Source organism: Drosophila mojavensis, unplaced genomic scaffold, assembly GCF_018153725.1.
Source record: "Drosophila mojavensis isolate 15081-1352.22 unplaced genomic scaffold, ASM1815372v1 contig_81, whole genome shotgun sequence".
Classification (NCBI taxonomy): domain Eukaryota; kingdom Metazoa; phylum Arthropoda; class Insecta; order Diptera; family Drosophilidae; genus Drosophila; species Drosophila mojavensis.
The window spans coordinates 3,262,725-3,282,160 of record NW_025318907.1 but is presented as its reverse complement, the minus strand read 5'-3'; the positions used below and the strand labels follow the sequence as shown (position 1 = coordinate 3,282,160).

The following is a 19,436-nucleotide window of genomic DNA, read 5'->3' as shown; positions in this document are numbered from 1 at the left end:
CACACATACACAGTTGGAGAGCTGCCACACCCACACAAATACACACACAGCCACACACACTTGCAGATATATTCACTCCCGCCTCTCAGAGCTATCAAAGCTGCATGGAAGCTGTCAGCTCGAGTTGAATTTAATTAAATCCTTCATGTCGGCGTGTCTGTTAAAAATAGACAAATGACAGTTTTTCTGATGCAGCCACCAAGCGAATCCCAACCCCAGCTCCAACGCCGACTCCAACCCTTATCCCATCAAGCTAGACAGTGTGATAGTGAGAGGGGGGTGGTGGATGGGAGGTGAGCTAAGGCAAAGGGAAATAAACTTCAGCTCCGATGACAGTTGAAATTGAAGCAGAGATTACGACTGAAATTGAATTGAATTTTTTCAGCTCAGTTTGTATTTGTTTTTGTTGCTTCTTTTACTTTGTCTTTTTGGTTTGCCTCTTTTTGTTTGCGTTGGTTTTTCCTCTCTTACTAATTACTTAATTAAAGGCGCAATCGGTTGCCATTTAGGAGACGCAGACTTCAACATCAACAAACGATCGATTCAGCTGTTCGAGTAATTAAAAGTCGCCAGCGAGGAGCGTGAGAATTTTAACAAACGAATCGAACCGCAGTTCCAATCAATAGGGTCGGCCAGGAATTAGCCTGGCATGCAGCAGGTTGTTTATTTATTAAATACGCTTACGAAGGAGTTACATAGACCTGGACAGGCCGGTGAGCGTTGCTCGAAAACAATTATAGATTTAATTTGTGATAGATCTAATAGGGTAAAGGGGTAGCTCTAAGAGACTAATAGAGATTAATGTGGAATGATATATATACTATATACTATATTTATATATACATATAGAAAAAAGTTCATATGCAATTTAGTGCTCTAATAATATTGAGCAGTCGTTGAGAAGAAATGATGCAAAAAAATTATTATTAATTTGGGTCCATAAAAAGATTTAATTTAAATATAAAAAAATTTATGTGTATTGCATGAAGCATAAATATAATATCAATGCTCTATGATGATAATCGGAAACTAATTTATATTTATATAAAATATATTATATATATGAAAAGTCTGCCTGATCAACATGATAGGCTGAAAGAAATAGTTTAATAAAATTAAAATTATGAAATTTCATTTATTTAGTATTTGCAAATTATTTAATATTTCAAATTAAAAAAAAAATATAATAATAATAATGAAATAAATACTGAAAAATTACATTTCATGAGTACTTGCAACTAATTTAATATTTCAAATTAAAAAATAATAAAAAATAAAAAATAAAATTAAAATTATGCAAATTTCATTTGATTATTATTTGCAATAGATTTTATCATTCAAGTTTATGACCTTTTTAGCTTTAACAAGTGTCTCAATATTGTTATATAGTGTATTTAATTATAAAGCCTTTATCGATGAATTACTGTGTATATCTATATACATATATCATAATGAAAACAGAGATATTAATTTATATATGTATACATTAGTACATTTGATTGGAAAATCAATGTTCTTTTAGAATCTGACTTACCTAGTCAAATCTATTCAGTTATGCTAGACATATTTTGATATGCAACACAACATACTGGTTCCGTTTCTCGATCCCCCCCAAACTTAGGGTATGATATTGTTCGACTCGTTAGACACACACAATGCCTTGCCCACATTGTGCTCTTTTGTTTCTGTTTTTGCCAGTTCTGACAAGTCAGGCACATTGTAAAGACATCAGACAGGCAGCAGGAAATGGCGCACAAATTGTCAAGTAGCCACGTAAACGATCCACATTCTCCACTCGAAGCACACACACACACACACACACACACACATACTTTTGTACATACATATATCCATATGTATGCATCCTGTATGTGAGCTTCTATGCGCAACTGGCGCCAGCTGCGAATGCCACACACACGCACACACACACACACGCGCTGACGTCATAAAAACTTTGATAACTTAATTAAGAACAGAAGTTGTGAAGAAGGTCCGCTCGTCGGCATCGACTTCAATCAAGTTTTAGTTATTCGGTCACAGTTCCAAATACAAACAGAGGCGCCTTTTCTCTACTCTCTGATAGCCAAAGACATGCACACACACACTCACACACACATACATACGTATATGCTTTTAATTTGGCCAAGAATGCGGTAGGTAAGAATAAACCGAATTCGAAGTGATCGCATCATTTTATCGATAATTTATCAAAAAAAAAAATCCGAAAACCCAGTGGCGAATACTTTGGGCCCATAAAAGCAAGAGCTCCGCTCCGTGCCCCCTCGCTACAGCCCTGGCATGCGAAACACTCGACGTGTGTGGTCCACTCCGACTGTGGCTCTGGCTCTGGCTCAGTTTTAGACCCAACCTCGACGCGGGCTTTGAAATTAGCATAAGAGCAGACGAACGCAAAGAGCTGAAGATTTTCGTTGGCGTCGTCTCTTTTCAGCAAAGAGCGCCACGCTAAGCCAAGCCGAGTCAAGTTGGATCAGCTGCAAGCCAGAGTCAGGTTGAGAGACCCAGGGGCCAGATCTGGCTGAAGGTTGGCAGCGGGCCATAAATCCGCACGGGCAAAGGCCTCAGCGCCAGCCCCCATCCACAGCCTCACACACAGGTGGTCAACATGGGCGGCTCGCCTGATATTTAAAACAATCTGTTGTGCTTTTCAATTACTTTATAGTACACGTACACGATATACGATCGCCGTCGACGGAACAAAAAAAAAAAAAAAAAAAAAAGGGCCATAAAAATCGCAGGTGCGGAATAATGAGGCTCCATATTTGGATACCAACAAAATGCATATAATTTTTATATATTTAAACTTATTGGGGTATACAATATATTAAAAATTCTTCACATTTAGAGCCTTTGGCTTTGATCATTGCAATTTCCAGCCCTGAGCGGCTGGTGGCCTTACTCCTGCTGCGGTTGAATGCGCTCCTGTACTCTGAGCTCTTCTCTGATCATGCGCTCAGCATAAAAACTTATGAGCTCAGCTGTGCTATTAATTGTTTTATTAAGACATTTTCAGATTTAACATGCCTCATACCCTACACTCAGCTCAGCCGGTCTGCAACGACTGGTTAGGCAACAGAAAATATAGCTAGATGAGCATAATATTCGACTTCTTGCACAGCTATCAGCAGCACTTAGAAGAGAGATGACTTTGCTTGTCTTTACTTTCTTCACTGATCTACACCCATATACCTTAGCGTTACACTTGCAGCGCAGCGGCTGCAGTTCTGAAGCTTCCACTGTGTGTGACCCAGAGCCAAACCCAAGTTCAGACACTGATATTGCTGCCCAGCGCAGTGAGCTCTGGACTGCGGTGGCCTCTGCCCATTCGAGACATTGTCTGCGTCTGCGTCTTCGGCTTCGGCTTCGGCTTTGGCTTTGGCTTCGCTTTCGTCTTGATCATCTTCTGCATCAATGCGCATCATCATGATCGTCGCTCGTCGTGATGATCATTGCGGCTGTGTCGGCGTCTGGTGGGTTTGTTTTGAGCTCATCGGTGTGGTCCTCAAGTGTTTTGCATCTTTGATCCGTGGAAGATTGATGTTAATGTTGGGTGGGCATGGTGTGAACATACTTATTCGCATATTTGTTTTCTTATGACTGCTACTCGGCCATAGGCTTGGTCTGTGCCTTCCATGTGCTGCCCCACACGTCGATCGTAATTAAAATGTGCAGCTTGGGAGCCGTCCCAGCCAGCACAGCTATCAGCATGGAGCGGCGAATGGGCCACTAATAGAGCCATAAAACGAACATTTATCGAACTACAAATTATTTGGAGCTGACGCCATGCCATGGTCCGAACTTCAGCTCTCAGGTGGGTCAAAAGTTGATTGTTGATCGTTGATCGTCGATCGCTGATTAGTGATCGCCGCTTGGGTCGCTCTTCTCGCCTTTAACAATGACTTTGAACGCGTTCGTAATCTTAATATTCATTAGGCAAATAGTCAGAGCATTCGAAATTGGAAGCTGGCGCATCGATCGCTCTCTTTGACTTAATTTTGTGTTTATAGCAACCAATTTTTTATCTACGACTACCGCAACAAACGCATAAACAAACAAACTGACTTTGGGGTGGTCCCATCCACAAGAACATAAAGATTTGGAGCTCTGATGTGGAGTGTTCATTAGAGTGAAAGTCGGTCAGTCTGCCGCTAGGTCGATCAATCAATAAGAAGTTCCGATTGAACTCCAATATGTAGCTCAGTAAGTTCTGAGAATTACTCAGGGAGTTTGTCAATCAACCAATATGTCAATCACAATGAGTGAAATTGTCAGAAAGTCAATCAGAATATGAAGCAATCAATATTTTAGTAAGTCAATCATTCAAGCAGTCATTCAAGCCAATCAGTCACTTTTTCTGTCATTCTCATCAATCATTCAGCCCGTCACCTAATCATTCAAACAGTGGCTCGTTAAGTCATTTACGGCCAACCAGTTCGTTAATGAGTCAGACAATTGCTCATTCAATCATACAGCAATTTCATCTTTATAATTAGTCAATCATACAATTAACAACTATAATTAGTTAATTATATAGTCATTCCATAACGCAATCAATCGGCGAATATATGTTATTGACCATCATTGAGCAAACAAGTGTCCTAATTAGTCAGACAATCAATCAATTAATTAGCAAGCTCAATCACTCAGTCAATCAGAAAGTCGTAAAGTTCTTCCGTAAATCGCAACCAATCGGACAGTGAGTGATTCAGTAGCTAATCAATATATCTATCTATAGTTCACGATGATTAGCTCATCCAGTCAGTCAGCCAATCAATCATAGGCTCAACCAATCACTCTGTAAGTTAATCATCCAGTCAGTCAGTCAATCATTTCGCGGTTTCCCTTCGATTCGAACTTGATCTAATGCCGCATTGCAGTAATCTGTGGGTTAGCGATTGCGTTAATTGAGATCCGTAGATGTGGCGCAGTCGGGGCTAATTTAGTCGAAATATCCATAGAAGCGTAAAATGTTCACACCTCAATTGCAAAAGCTGTGCGACGGGTCTATTAAGCCAGATACTAGATCCAGCAGCACCAACAGCAGCAATACAAATGCCTTCACAGTTACGATACAGATGCAGATACTTTCAGATACTTTGGCTGCTCGATATCGATATCGAAGCGGACCTCCATCTCCATTCAGGCAGCGCCTAAGCCAGTAAGCCAACCACCTGATGGCTTACGAAGCAGATTCGCTTCAGCCTCCTCGTATCGATTGCAGTTTCTTAATGAAATTGTTTGCTAATATCAGCGGAAAATGCGGTTTACAATTTTTTTTCGATGTCGTTAACGTCGTTGCAGTTGCAGTCGCAGTTGCAGTCGCTGTGCGGTCTCACAGGGACCCAATCAATGTTATTCGCATGTATGTGAAATTGAAACCGAAAACCGAAATAGATCCGAACCGATCCGATCCGATACGATACGATCGCAGCACTTACTTACGATCGCGACTCGCCAACTGAAGCGTAAAGGCGTTAGTGTGAAAATTGCAAAGGTTAAATGAAGTTGTTTTCAATCGAATGCGGTAATCGGGTGCAGGGTAAACAATTAGCTAGTAGCAGATAAATAGAGAGAGAGAGAATGAGATAGAGAGAGATTTGAAAAAGTTATTATATTTGTATTCATTATTGTGTATAAATTGTAGGCAGGCTTTTTGAAAGCTTTTCTTATCATGAATACAAGAATATTTATATGATTCATTTATAATAATAACTATAACTATTCTAATTTAATGTGGTCTTGAAAGAGTGAACTTCTTTCCATGCAAACATAAAACTGCGAAAATATTTTGAGGAGTCATAGATGTAGTTGAACAAAAATGCATATTAATTATTTATTAATATAAATAAATAATTTGTAGACTATATAAGGCATAGCTTTTTTTAATAAATCTATTTTACTATTAGTCTGGGAGCATTGTAAATGTGAAAGTACTTATCATTCAAATTGAGCCATGGCCAAACATGACTGACCTATTTCTCCATATCATCTATCCATCTATAAGTGGAATAGTGATTTATTTAATAATGAAGTATATTAAAGATTTAAAATAGATTTCCGCAAGCGTGTACCGAGTAATTTCTAGTCGGGCAGTATCAGCTTTACCAGCCTTTTATTGCTTACAATTTTATTCAGCTAAACTTTCTGAAATTTGTTTAGTCATAATCATATATGATATATGCTGTGCAGGCGGGTTACCTAGGTTAGTTCCAGCGAGTAGCCTAACTCGCATATCCAGCATAAATCACAAGTTATTACTGCTCAAGCCTGAATCGAGACTTCACTTTCCTTTCGATTCGACTTCAGTTGCGTAACATGTTTCTGACGCCTTTCACACAGCGAAGCAGTGCGGTTGATGAAAGGCTCAGCATTGGCCAATTGCTATGCAAAACATGGCCAAAACATGCAAATAGCCCAGCTGCAACAGTCAACAACGCCCAACAGCTAACAACAAACAATATTGATAAAGCAATTAAAAATATATCTAAATATTTCCATGTGACAGCGCAGATTATGCGCTGGAATGTTGTGTGCGGAAAGGCCGACAAGTTTCAACTTGAGCGTCGTCGGATTAGGCCTAAAAGCCACGCCATCTTAGCCATTTAGCGTGTTGTATCTATTTTTGATTTGCGCCACGATCCGATTGAGCGATAGACAAACCGTCGACAGTTCGGCTAGCCACCCCCCTCTCCGCCGGCCCACAAACATCGGCAACGGCTTCGGCATCGTTTGTCAACTGCCGACATCCAAATCATCGATAATATATACATAGAAATATATATATATATAGTTCTGGAGAATGTTAGTTGTGTCTGCGACTGCTACTGCAACTGCGACTGCGGCGTGTCAATCATTTCAATTAACGTGCGATCGAATCAATCGTCGTGTCAATCATCATCATCAGTGACAATGGCTGAGGCATTGGTGCCGCAATCGCAATCGCAATTGCAATCGCAACCGCAGCGTTAATTTGCCTGTCATGCGATCGCTAGAGCATCGGAGAGAGATAGAAGGGGGGTGGACTGCGGGCGTAACAGATAGCAACAGCAAATTGACGCAGTGATTTTTGTGTAGGTGCTAACAGGTAGAAGACAATAGGCCGATGCCGTGGAACGTGCAATAAGAGAGAAGGTTAAGATGAAAGCTGAATCAATTTCATATAAAATGCTTAGGTTGTTGCACGAAACGTCTCGGGATAATATTAGTCTAAGTGATTACATATATTAGTCTTAGAATTGAACAATAAATGCTTAGTTTAATGGGAACAGATATGAGCGGTGACAGAGTATAAAATAAATAGCTATTTTGCTTTTAAGTAATACAATATACAATTTACATGAATGCGATTCTTCCGTAGGTAAATAGGTTTAAAAGTTGTTTTTATAATATATATTAAAACAATTGCTTAAAAACTTTATGAATACTGAATACTGGGTATAAGCGGATCAGACATATTATCTATTTATATATATTTATTTGAAGAACGTAGTAGAAAAGTAGTTGAGAACAATAAGAATAGCTCTTGAAGTTACCGTCTCCACTTTATGGAGCATTTAACTTCTGCAACCAAGGTATTTGGGCTTCAGATTTAATAAACCTTTGAAAAGTTTAAACCCAATTCCCTGTTAACTGAGTAATTTATAGTTGATAAATAGAAACTTCCTTGGTATATGTATATAATTAGATAGCTCACAACAATTTTATGATATTATTATCTTGAGAGAAGGCGATTCAAAAAGTTGTGGGAGTCAAGATAACTTGATATATTATTATTATATATTCATATTTAATCTGATGCCTGAGAGGGCGAGCTTATTCTGCTATGGCTTATTTATTAAATGCGCGCAAAGATCACGCACTATGGAGATATGAAGTATACCTTTCACTGTTCCCCCGTGGGAGTGTTAATCATTTTACGGGGCTCCATATGAAGAAAAGTGCATTTAATCATTCAATACGTTCGTCACATATTTATGGACTGTCATAATGAATCGACTTTCACTTGCGACGCGTAAATTTCCATGGCAACGTGTTGTTTTTATGGCTTATTAATGAGCTGGCCGATCATTAGATTGGGCAACAAGATCCGATATCAGTCGATAGGCCTCCAACGAGAACAAGAAAATTGAGGCAGAGCCTCGCACCGTCCCGCGTCCCTGCGACACTGTCAAACATATCGCTTACATGGCTCAGTCGCCGCCTGGGCCCAAGTTAACCAGCTGCCTCTGGCCGGTTTCTCGCTCACTCTCCCCCTCTCCCTCTCTCCATCTCTCTCTCTCGTTCTGTTGCGGCTGCACTGTGACGGCTGAAGCTGTGTGTGGCCCGTTAGTTTGAGATCTTTATAAGTCAATTTCAGTCAGTTTTGTGTGTGCCAGATGATCTGGCCACATAGTCCTCCAAGCTGACCCATTTAAGACATTCAAATCGGAGTTTGGATATTATGTATTGTATGCTAACTCCCTTGGCATTTAATTGTGCGCTCATTCACGTTGCATCATTGTCGGCTGCCAAGATGGTAACTCATCTGCTTCCAGTCGAGTTCCTTGGCTCGTTTTGGCATTTGCAACTCATGTTAAGCATAAATAAAACAAATGCGCTTATTTTAAACATATGCCCAAATGGACAACGACTCCACTCCACTTCACTCCACTCCACTCCAGTCGAGTTGGACTCGACTTGACTTGGACTCTGAATCGGTTGACTTTTTGTTGTTGTTATTGTTGTTGTTGTTAGCCAGTTGGCAGCTGGCAGCGGCTTTTACCAAGTTGGGTCATTGCGTTTAACAACCGAAGATGAAGACATCTTCCCGTTTTTGCCGCATTTTCTTTTGCTGCCTCTCAGTTGCTGTATCTCTGTCCTCTTTTTGCCCGCTCCCAAATGAACGCAATTTATGTGAATGCATTTGCGCGTTTTTAGCTTTGTGCATGTTAAGTCGATCAGTTATTTTGGTAGTCGTCGTTTTGACAGACTCTTGCATAGATTTTATTGCTCAGCTGTTGACCAGAGTCAAATGAGTTAAGTTGGAAAAGTGAACAGGTATTGAAACATATACTGATGGGCAGCTGAGAAGCGCAGAGAAAGGCTGAAGTTTTGTATTACATTGTCTATCATTCTTTTATATAAATTATTTCAGAAATTTAAAATCTAGAAAAGTACCGAGCTGTAGTCTAATGGAATATATTTAGTTTCTACTATGAATACTAAACTCTTCTTAATTTTGAGTTGGGAAGAATGTCTGTAGACCAATTTTGTTGACTTTAAATTTGAAAACTTCTAAGGTACGCTTAATTATGTGAAGGTGTATATGTATTTGTCTTTATGCTGTTTCACTGAAAGTGATCAATTTTTCTTGACCTGAAAAACACTTAATAATCGCTTGATATAACCAGGCCTCCATGTTTGCCTACTCGAATGGACGCAGGAATAAATGGTTTGGATTGAAATGACTTGAATATTGATTCTGAGCCAGTTAAGAGTTTTGTATTAAAGTTATTTCCGTTTGAATGGGTGTATGAATAAGCAAAGTGTTTCTAGATGGAGTAAAAATAACCCACAAGCTCTATGCCGAAACACTATATATTATATTACTATATTATCCAAGGCATTGATTCATTTTAAGCTGGCCCCCGCCTTGTTCTGTCAAATTATTTTCCAAATACCTATTTTTGCTGCATTATATTACAAAATATAGTTTTAATTTAACATTAATTCTAATCTCTGGTAAATATGTAAATATTATGAAAATTAATTTTTCATAAAGAAGTAACATTAAACAATCCCTAAACGGAACAGCCTTCGCTATGAGCTCTTTAATGCCTTATGGTTTCATTCCTTCCCTTATTCAGCATTTTATTTAAATTTTCTAAAATATCCAACAGATTGATATACGCTCGCAAGCAATTAATATAACCTCTTAGCATTACCGTTGCCTAGAATTACACTCCGCTCCCTGCTAAGGCCTCTCTTCTACGCGAACTGGTGGCAGTCGTTGATTGAGTTCATATAATTTCTATTAAAGCCAATTTGGCAAAACCTCCCGGCGGACGCCTTTCAGCGCTCATCCTTCGGCCTGGAACAACATTGCAAGTTTTTATTGTGTCAAATTTGAACAGCAAGCAATGAAAAATTTAACACGCTATAAATCACAATTTTCACAAAAAGGGAAATGCCCAGCCAAGCAACAGCAACAGCAACAGCAACAAAACAGATTTTCCGCCAGCAATTGTTGCAGCACACAAGTGAATGGCAGGAGCAGGAGGCGAAGGGGGGGGCGGATGAGGGCCATTGGCAACCTGCCAACCCCTTGGCAATGTCCTTGCGACGCCTTGGTATGCAACTTGTGCCGGCTTATCTGCCCAGCAACATGCGTTCCTGGACTGGGTGGTTGTTCCCCTCTCCCTCTGCCCCCCCGCGCCTTGTCACTGTCGATGACGAGGCAGAAGTCCTGGCGTCGTCTCCTGGCTGTCTGACAGGTTCAAGGTCTGTTGTTTGTTGTTGTTGTTGTTATTGTTGTTGTTTATTGTCGAGCTGCGTGTGAAATTTAAAACCGTGATAACACCTCAGTCACAACCAGCCCCCCCTGTCTCGCCTCTCACCCGCTAGTCACGCCCCCTTTCTGTGAGCAGAACACGTGCAGAGGCCGGCACGTTCCCTGTTCCGTTAATGTTTTTGGTTTAATTTCGCGCCCGTCGTCAGCTTTCGGGCTAAAAATTGTTGACAAAATTGATTTGTTCAATTTTTCCAACGATTTAACTTTAGGTCCATGACTCGGTTGCCATTAGTTCCGGTACATTTGTTTTAAAGGTTGTTTGCCCAGCGCGCAGCATTGTATTGAAGCCTCTCGCTTCTCTCTTTTGGAATTTTTTGCACGTCTCGCAGAAACTTTTCGCTGCCCGGCTAAGGAATTTAATCAATTTTCGATATTTTATTGATTCGCGTTAAAAGCAAATTTAATTTTCAATTGCTCCGGCTCTTAAAAGTAACATGTTTTCCTTCCATTTCTTATCGTTGCAGGTCGAAGTAAGTAGAAGATGTTCGAACGCCCGCATGATGTGGGCAGACGGCCGCACTATGGACCAAAGAGAAGTCAAGCGCCATGGGATAGTATAACGAGCTGTGTTGCGTATTATGGGACTTTGTTTATTTGGGGGCTAATTAGAGGAAGTGGGCGGAAATCAGTTTATGAGTTAGTCATAGTTGCTGTCTATGGAGAAATTTGACTTTAAGTGGAACAATAATTAGAGAAAGAGCTCCTCGACTACAGATAACATTTGATTAAAAATATATATAAAATATATATACTTAGTATTTTTCATAAAAAATAAAGCATAATCATGAGCAAATGAGTGAATAAATATGACAGAGGATCTACTAGATCTAAAATAAGTATATAAAGTATACATAGTATATATACCATATCTATTATATAAAGTATACATATATAGAATATATAACATACATAGTATATGTACGAAAAGGTTAAGCTAAAATAGAGGTTCTTTAGTGATGTTATCTGAAGCGGGCTTTGATATGTGTATTATCGTATAAAAAGGGTCAGAGAAGTTCTAGTAAGCTCGATAGCAGTAGACTCAGTTACCAAAATGTTGCGGTCCTGTAGACAAGATCTGGAACGACAAAAGCAAAGTATGCGACGTATTGTAATAGAGAATATTTCAGAGCTAGAATAACTATAATATAATAACTATAATATAAGAATAAATAGAATAACTATAATATAAATTCAAAGGGAATGACAAATCTCAAGAGAGCAGAATCTAAGATTGATAGCTAGTTACTGCACTAAGCACCTGTGTCACTCTTCAATATCTTCAAAAAGAATCCCTTAGTAACTTAACTTAGCCTTACAGGAACGCAATCAATATATATTGCATTCTTTATTCAATTTATAAAACACCCACCACTATTTGAGTAACTCACGAATCACATATCGCAAAGCTATAAAACCTAGTACTAAACTAGTACTAGTACTTCTCTAAGGACTTCGACTTATTTCTAAGTAACCTCGCACTTTAAATATCATCTTTTAACTATTTCAATACCGAATTTATTTCAAAAATATAACTACACTAGAAATTTAGAACTTTAAGAACGATGCAGAAGGGGAGAGGAGGAGCAGAGCGAATGGGCTTATGATGAATGAAAGCTGATATTACAAAATACTTTTGGCCAGCAGACGCTTGAAGCCGAAACCGAAACAGCTTGCGGTCGACTCGCTGGCAGTGGCAGGATGCATTCCTTGGTACCAGAAATGCCCATTAGTAAACCTCATAATTGCTTCATTTTGGCTCAACTATTTTCTTGAAATGAGCTTAACTTTTCGAAGTCCATTCGGCAAAACCCTTTTACGACAAAATTTTGTTATTTGCCTAGTGAATCGATAGGAGCTGAAACTTTGCTTCAGGCAGGGGCGTGGTTGGAGGCGAAGGGTGCTGAAGACGTTGATTTTGTGCGCTTGTCTGTTACGCAGCTGTTAATTAAAAGGAAGACAACTCAAGTCGAGAAAAGTGGGCGTGGGTGTGGGTGTGGGTGTGGGTGTGGGTGGGTGTGGGCGGTGCTGTCTTGGGGGTTGGCAATGGAAATTAGCCACAGTCAAAAGTCATTGCGTTGATTACTTTTAGAAAATGACGCGCGCAAATTTTCGAAACTTTAATTGTTTTGCCCTCGTAATAGCAGGGGTGGAGTGGGCTGGAGGGGTGGGGGCTGGCTGCTGGCTGCTGGCTGCTGGCCAGGGGTTGTCTGGTACGCATTTAAATGTGAATTAATTGCTGGCCATAAGCATTGCATATATGAGCAGCAGGATTTATGTGTGCACGATGAGTTGGCAGCCGGCAGGCCGCTCCGTGGTCCGTGGTCCGTGGTCCAGTCATGTTGTTGCCATTAACTGCACCGTGGAATTTTTATGACCTGCCGCCTCTACATACACCCCCTCTCTCTCTGACTCTCTGCAGGTCCACGCACTCGCAAGCCCAAGAAGCCAGCCGCAGCGAGCGCTGCGGGCAGCAGCAGCGGCGACAAGTCCGATCCGGATGGCGCCTCCGGCTGCGCCGGTGTGCCGGAGGACAAGCGACCACGCACGGCCTTTAGCGGCACGCAGCTGGCGCGACTCAAGGTGAGTGCAGACACACAAAATTGAGCGAGGCAAAAGCTTAACTCTCTCTCTCGCTCTCTCGCCTGCTCACACAGCATGAGTTTAACGAGAATCGCTACTTGACGGAGAAGCGACGCCAGCAGCTGAGCGGGGAGCTCGGCCTGAACGAGGCGCAGATCAAGATCTGGTTCCAGAACAAGCGAGCCAAGCTGAAAAAGTCGAGCGGCACCAAGAATCCGCTGGCGCTGCAGCTGATGGCCCAGGGCCTCTACAATCACTCGACGGTGCCGCTGACGCGCGAGGAGGAGGAGCTGCAGGAGCTGCAGGAGGCGGCGGCGGCAGCGGCAGCCACAGCAGCGTCCGACCCATCGTAGGCCGCTATATTTATTGTATAATTAACAATAATAATATTAATATTTAAATGTATGGCCTAGCGTGTAAGTTGCTTAACAATTAAGTTGTAAAATATTCTAGTCCCCCTCTCGGCGCACGCGACGCGATTTGCCCAAACGGATGCGGATGTGGATGCGGATGCGAATGTGCTGCGCTGCGCTGCGTGTTTTTGTATAATAAATTTAAAATAAAACATGAAACGAAATGAAATGCAAACAAAAAACGTTCACAAGTAAAATAAATAATTTAATAAACACTTAAATTATACAGAAAACTTTGTTGTGATTTGCTTATTTCGATCTTAGCATATATTTACCATTCCAGCTCGAGTTCGAACTCGATCTCGAATTTGAATTCAAATTCGAATTCGATTCGCCAGGTAGGTGGTCCACGGCGAGATCAGCAACCGATCACGTTGATTAGCTCGTTATCGGCGTGGCAGCTGCCGCCCTAATGGACCGTGGGCGTCAGCATTAATTACTCAATTAATGAGACGGCGAGATCGGTGAGATGGGAGAGACCGGAGAGATCGTCGAGATCGTCGAGCTCGGCAAGATGTGTTGCTAGATCGGGCAGCGACAATTGCTAGTATTACAATCGCATTAAATTCATTATGCAAATTACGCTCGAAGGCAATCTCTCTTTTTTTTTCCATAATCGCGCCTAAAACGTAAACGTTTTTCTCTCTAATTTAGCCATTAAATTTGCATACCAAGAAAATAATAAAAAAGCAACCCGTAAACTGTATGAGTATGTATGTGTGTGGCAGCGGCAGAAATTGACACCTTGAAGAGACGGCAAATGCTTTTTAACTTTTGCCTGAATCGCAGCCTCGCGTAGGTGTTAAAAGCGACTGTCTGGGACTTTTGGGCAGGCAGGGTTCGGGGTTGGCGAAGAAACGAATTGCTGCAAGATTTCAAAATATGAAATACTCGAAATTATTATAATGTTGATGGAAATGCAATTACGACAAATGCGACAAGAGCTCATGTGCCACAAAATAGAGGCTGTAAAACGAGATTTTACATGAGTTGATACAAAATGTTAATATGCTTAACGAATTTAAAGTACAGTAGATAGTTACTATACTCAAGTTTGTTCAGAGTAAGTTGCATTAAAATAATCTGTGATTATTAAGCTTGAAGTAGAATTTGATCTTTATATTAAAAATTAAATACTTATTATTAATAATAATGTCATATATAATATAAAAATATTTTTTATTCACTTAAAGAAAGAAACAAAATTATATTACACTGATATATAATATTTAAATTATATATAATATTTAATATAATATTTAAATTGTATTTAAGAATTTTCTTATAGGTATTCGAATTATTGTACTAATTAATATAAATTATATTATATTGGTACATAATATTTTAAATATTTATAAGCATTTTCGAATAATAATAAATAATTAAAGAATATTTAAGCAATTTCCTATAATTATAAAACAATATATTACACTGATAAATAGTATTTAAATAATATTTAATTAAATAAAATTTTGCTTTAAATATTTTGTATCAGTGAAGATATATATATATATATAAATATAATTAATAAAAAAAATTAAGCTTAAATTATATTTTTATTAAATTATCCTCTAGATCTTGTATAGGTCTTATATAGTTATAAGTAAACATTTTCGCAGATTCAGCATTTGGAATGGAGTTATAAAAGCGGGAGTGTCTATCTACCTCTTGATCGCAAGAAATCTTACTTGAGCCGAAATTTATAAAATATTTTATAAATACAAATTAGTTAAATAATGACTAAAAATTGAGTTATTAAATTGAAATTTGCATATTTACTTCGGTTCAGTACATTGTTATTATTTATTTTTGTTTTTTTTTTTTATGTCCACAGTCAGACAAGCACAACAACAACAACGACAATGACAACAGAAAATAATAATAATATTAATAACAACAAACAGCAGATGACTGTGCAAACATCTTAATTCTGTGGATGATTTACAGTTGGGATTGGGTTTCATTGTTTGGTGACATATTTCGGGTTTGCTTTGTTTTGACGGGTAGGCGAGGGCGAAGGGGAATCCGAATCCGAGACGCGTTGCTCACGATTATAACAAAGTGCAGTTTATTCGCGCACAGGTTGTTCAGCAAGGGGGGAAAGGGATTTCGATCGGACTGGAGAGTGAGTGTGCGATCGAGTTGAGTGTGGGTGTTTTGTTGCTTAAGTGAATTTTTATGGCACGCGCTGCGTGCAGATGACTTCATAAAAAGTCAATTTAAGTTTAGTAATATTTTGTTGAATTTATAGTTAAGTATTTTGTTTAAGCATAATTTTTTATTGCTCACACTCTGGCAGTGGAGTCGGAACTGGAACTGGACCTGGACCTGAACCTGCACTGGAATGGGGGTGGGGGCAGTGTCTCTGTGTTGCAAGTCTAAGAATGAGTCATGGCGCGAGTATATTACGTTATAAATTCAATAAATGTGACCATAAAAAGCCCATTCAAAATACCTTGCGCGCTCATACATTAATCCCGCCAAATGCCCAGGTCCAGATCCCCGAAGTGCCGCTACCCAGTTCCCAGTTCCCAGTTCGCAGTTCGCAGCTCTCAGTTCTCAGTTCCAAATTGCCATTTGCCGGTTGGCAGTGCGAAGCTGAGAGGCATATTACAACGCCTCGAATGCTGCCGCCGCCGCCGTCGACTGCTGGGCCCCCAAACCAAATGATTAATGTTCGGCAGTCGGTTGGCAGCAGCCTTGGCCCCAGCCGAAGCCTTCCCGGAATGTGAGCCCAAGTAACCCGAAAAAAGACAATACGCATAAATCTATGGGGTTGACACTTAGTACCGCTTTCGGCCCGAGACCACAGCCTCAGCCTCAGCCTCAGCCTCGGTCACAGTCGCAGCCGAGTCTCAGCTGCAGCTCCATGGACTTCAAATGAATCTGTTGGTGCTTCACTTGCCGCACGGTCCTCGTCTGCCAGATGAGTTGTGGCAAGGCGCGAGGTGTCATAAAATTGGCAACAAATTGTTTTTCACGCCGTTTTAAATACACATTTTCGATACTTGGCCATAATGAGCGCGGCCTCTGCCACGACTCCAGCTGCAGCTCCAACTCCAACCCCAGCTCCAGCTCCAGGTCAGACAAAGCCGGCATCAACGACATCATTCGACTTTGACGAACTGCAGCGTCCGTTGCGCCTTGTAACACGCTAATAAATTTGCGGCTAAGGAGATAAGCTTATAAATTTTAACTGTAATTATGCGACACAAGATTTATGAAGCGTTCGCACTCGCTCACTCGCACTCTCTCTCTCTCTCTCACGCTCTCCCGCTCGGATTATTAATGAAACACAGAGTTACAGCGAAATGCGCTCAAGTGCCGGCATTACAAACGACAGAGTCCACTCGGTATCTTTTGGCATCTCGGTTAGCCCGGTTAGTGTGTCTGTTGGCCTTTATCTGAGCCTTGTTGTTATTTGTTGCCCAGCACCCCTTGGCCAAAGATTTATTCGCGTGCATCTAATTCGTGGGGGCTCTCTTAATGAGGTTTCATTTCTTTTTCTTCTTTCTCTGTTGGCTCATGCAAATCTTGCATCAATTCTACCCCATTCGATCTACGCATGTGGGCGTGGGCGTGGCCCCTCTCAGTCCCTGCCACGACTCCAAAGTGTTATTGGCGAGACCACCCACGTCTCTGCAGCGCCAATCACATTTCGAGATCTGCGTATTTGACATTGCCTTTGTCTCATTACGCCTGCGCAGACAACAACAGCAACAACAACAACAACTGCCGCAACAACAACATCAACTTGAGAGTGTGAGTGGTAAGGCGTGGGAGCTAAAGCTGAAAGCTGCTCCAGCGATAACTTGATAGACTAAATGAGTCTCATTCCGCCCGATTATTGAGCCATATATGTAAGTACTCTAAAGAAGTCATAAACTATGAACGTGTTTTCTTGCAGTGAGTGAGTGTGTGTGTCTGTGTTTGTGTGTGTGGAGCCCAGCCTTAAGTGAGAGTTGTTCCTTGCACAGAATCCAGTTCATGCGAATGCCTAGATCAGATTATATATATACACATATAGCAAGGCGTAAAGGTTATTGCTCGCTATCAAATTGCAACGGAATATTTTATATAGTTTAACTTTATTATTACTTTTTTCCAGTGTATCGCATAACATTTAATGCATAAGCTATTTTTATACCAGTCAAGATATTTTCCATATTAAGTAATCTTCACATTTTTGTAATAAAATAAACATCTTTAGACTTTAATGAAAATATAGAGTTGGTGTAGTCTGACCTCTAGAGCTGAAGTCATAGACTTTAGTTAACAAAAGAGCAGATATCGAGGGTTGTTCCAAAAGTACGTAAATTGGTGTTAAATGATTTTGCTACTGCAACTGTACTGTGGAAGCTATAAAAAGTTTAAATCTAAACAGTAAAAACTTGTAGGCCATTAGTATTTCTTTGGTCTGGTTAATTCAGTATCTAATAGTTTTATTAAATGAAAAAATAAGATCAACGTTAAGCTGAACTCTGAGCCGATGTTCACAGTCTGAACAATAGCATATTGATAGATAGACTCTCTTTAAAGTCAATACAAGCCGAGAAGGAGTAGACGAACGTCTACCAGCTGATATTTAATAAAATGCTACTTAACAAAATTTTATATTATTTATAAAACATATATACTACAGCAATTAAATTTTTTTAAATCGAATTGAAACAAAAACTATTTATATTTAATTTGTATTATATTGAGCTTTAAATCCCTTGAACTTTTTTTTAATAATCATATAAAGCATACGAATTTATTTTTGTACAGAGGCTAGTTTTGCTTTTTATTTTTCATCTGAAATATATATAGTTAAATACCATATATTTTATATAGATTATCAAACCAATTACAGTCGACTCCCAAAAACTTTTTTTTTTCGAAGAAGTTCAAATTATCGAGAACGAATATTTTTACAAGGGTATAGAATTTTTTCGATTCATCGCGATTTTCGATTTAGTGCGGTGCAAATTATTGAGACTCGACTATAGGATATTCAATCATTAATTATATATCAATATTAATTACACATTTTATTATTATTTATATTTATTATATAAATATTTTACATCTATCCATTTGCGTTGTCCTTAACGTTCATCCTTAAATTAAATATTACTCTATGAAGCCCTACACACGCTATACCCTATACAATATTAATTATAAATTGTATTATTATTTATATTAATTTAAAAAATATTTTACATCCATCTATTTGCGTCGTCCTCAACATCCATCTTTAAGTTAAATACTACTCTGTGGCGCTCTATACACCCGAGCAACTTCATCAACAATTAAATGCACATATAATTATCTATGATGATGATTATAGAGAGCATCGGCATTATTAGGTTGACCTCTCTGAGTGTTACCTGAGTTTTGTCCATTAAATTTGTTTATGGCACGAAAACGTAAGGGCAAGTAGGGTTGCCTTTCCCATCGTGGGGCGGGGTTAATTATGCAATAAAAATACTTCATCGTTGTTGTTGCCGTTGGTGACATATGAAAATGTGAAAATTTCAGTTAAGTTCAGCCATTGAGCATGCGACTACACGAAGTGGTTAACACTGCCGTTTGCCATTGGCCCGGAAGTATCTTGTTAACATGCAAAACAAGCTATTTACCTGGCCACCGAGTCGGGGGTCTTGGCTCTGTTGGCGCTGTTTATGAACCTGCCAAAAACGTGAATACCTTTGGCTAAATAGTTGGCCTAAGCCCAAACTTTGTCTATGCCAGTTTCAGTTTCAGTTTCAATTACAGTTCCAGTTCCAGTTTCAGTTTCAAATTAAGTTTCAATTCAATTAGAAACAGGAATTCCGAGTGTGTAGCTCTTCGGGAAGTGGAGTGGGCCCATAATGGGGCCGCATCGTAAAATC

At 39.7% G+C, this 19,436-nt stretch overlaps 1 protein-coding gene across 1 annotated transcript in view; it reads left to right on the top strand.

The window, feature by feature from the left end:
* Positions 1–13,734, top strand: part of LOC6580612 (homeobox protein invected) — a 48,227-nt gene extending 34,493 nt beyond the window's left edge. The window contains exons 2-4 of the mRNA XM_015164322.3: positions 11,032–11,037; positions 12,987–13,147; positions 13,222–13,734. Of these exons, the coding sequence (XP_015019808.3) occupies positions 11,032–11,037; positions 12,987–13,147; positions 13,222–13,500 (446 nt within the window). The 3' untranslated portion in view covers positions 13,501–13,734. The remainder of the gene's footprint in view (positions 1–11,031; positions 11,038–12,986; positions 13,148–13,221) is intronic.
* Positions 13,735–19,436: the final 5,702 nt, after the last annotated feature.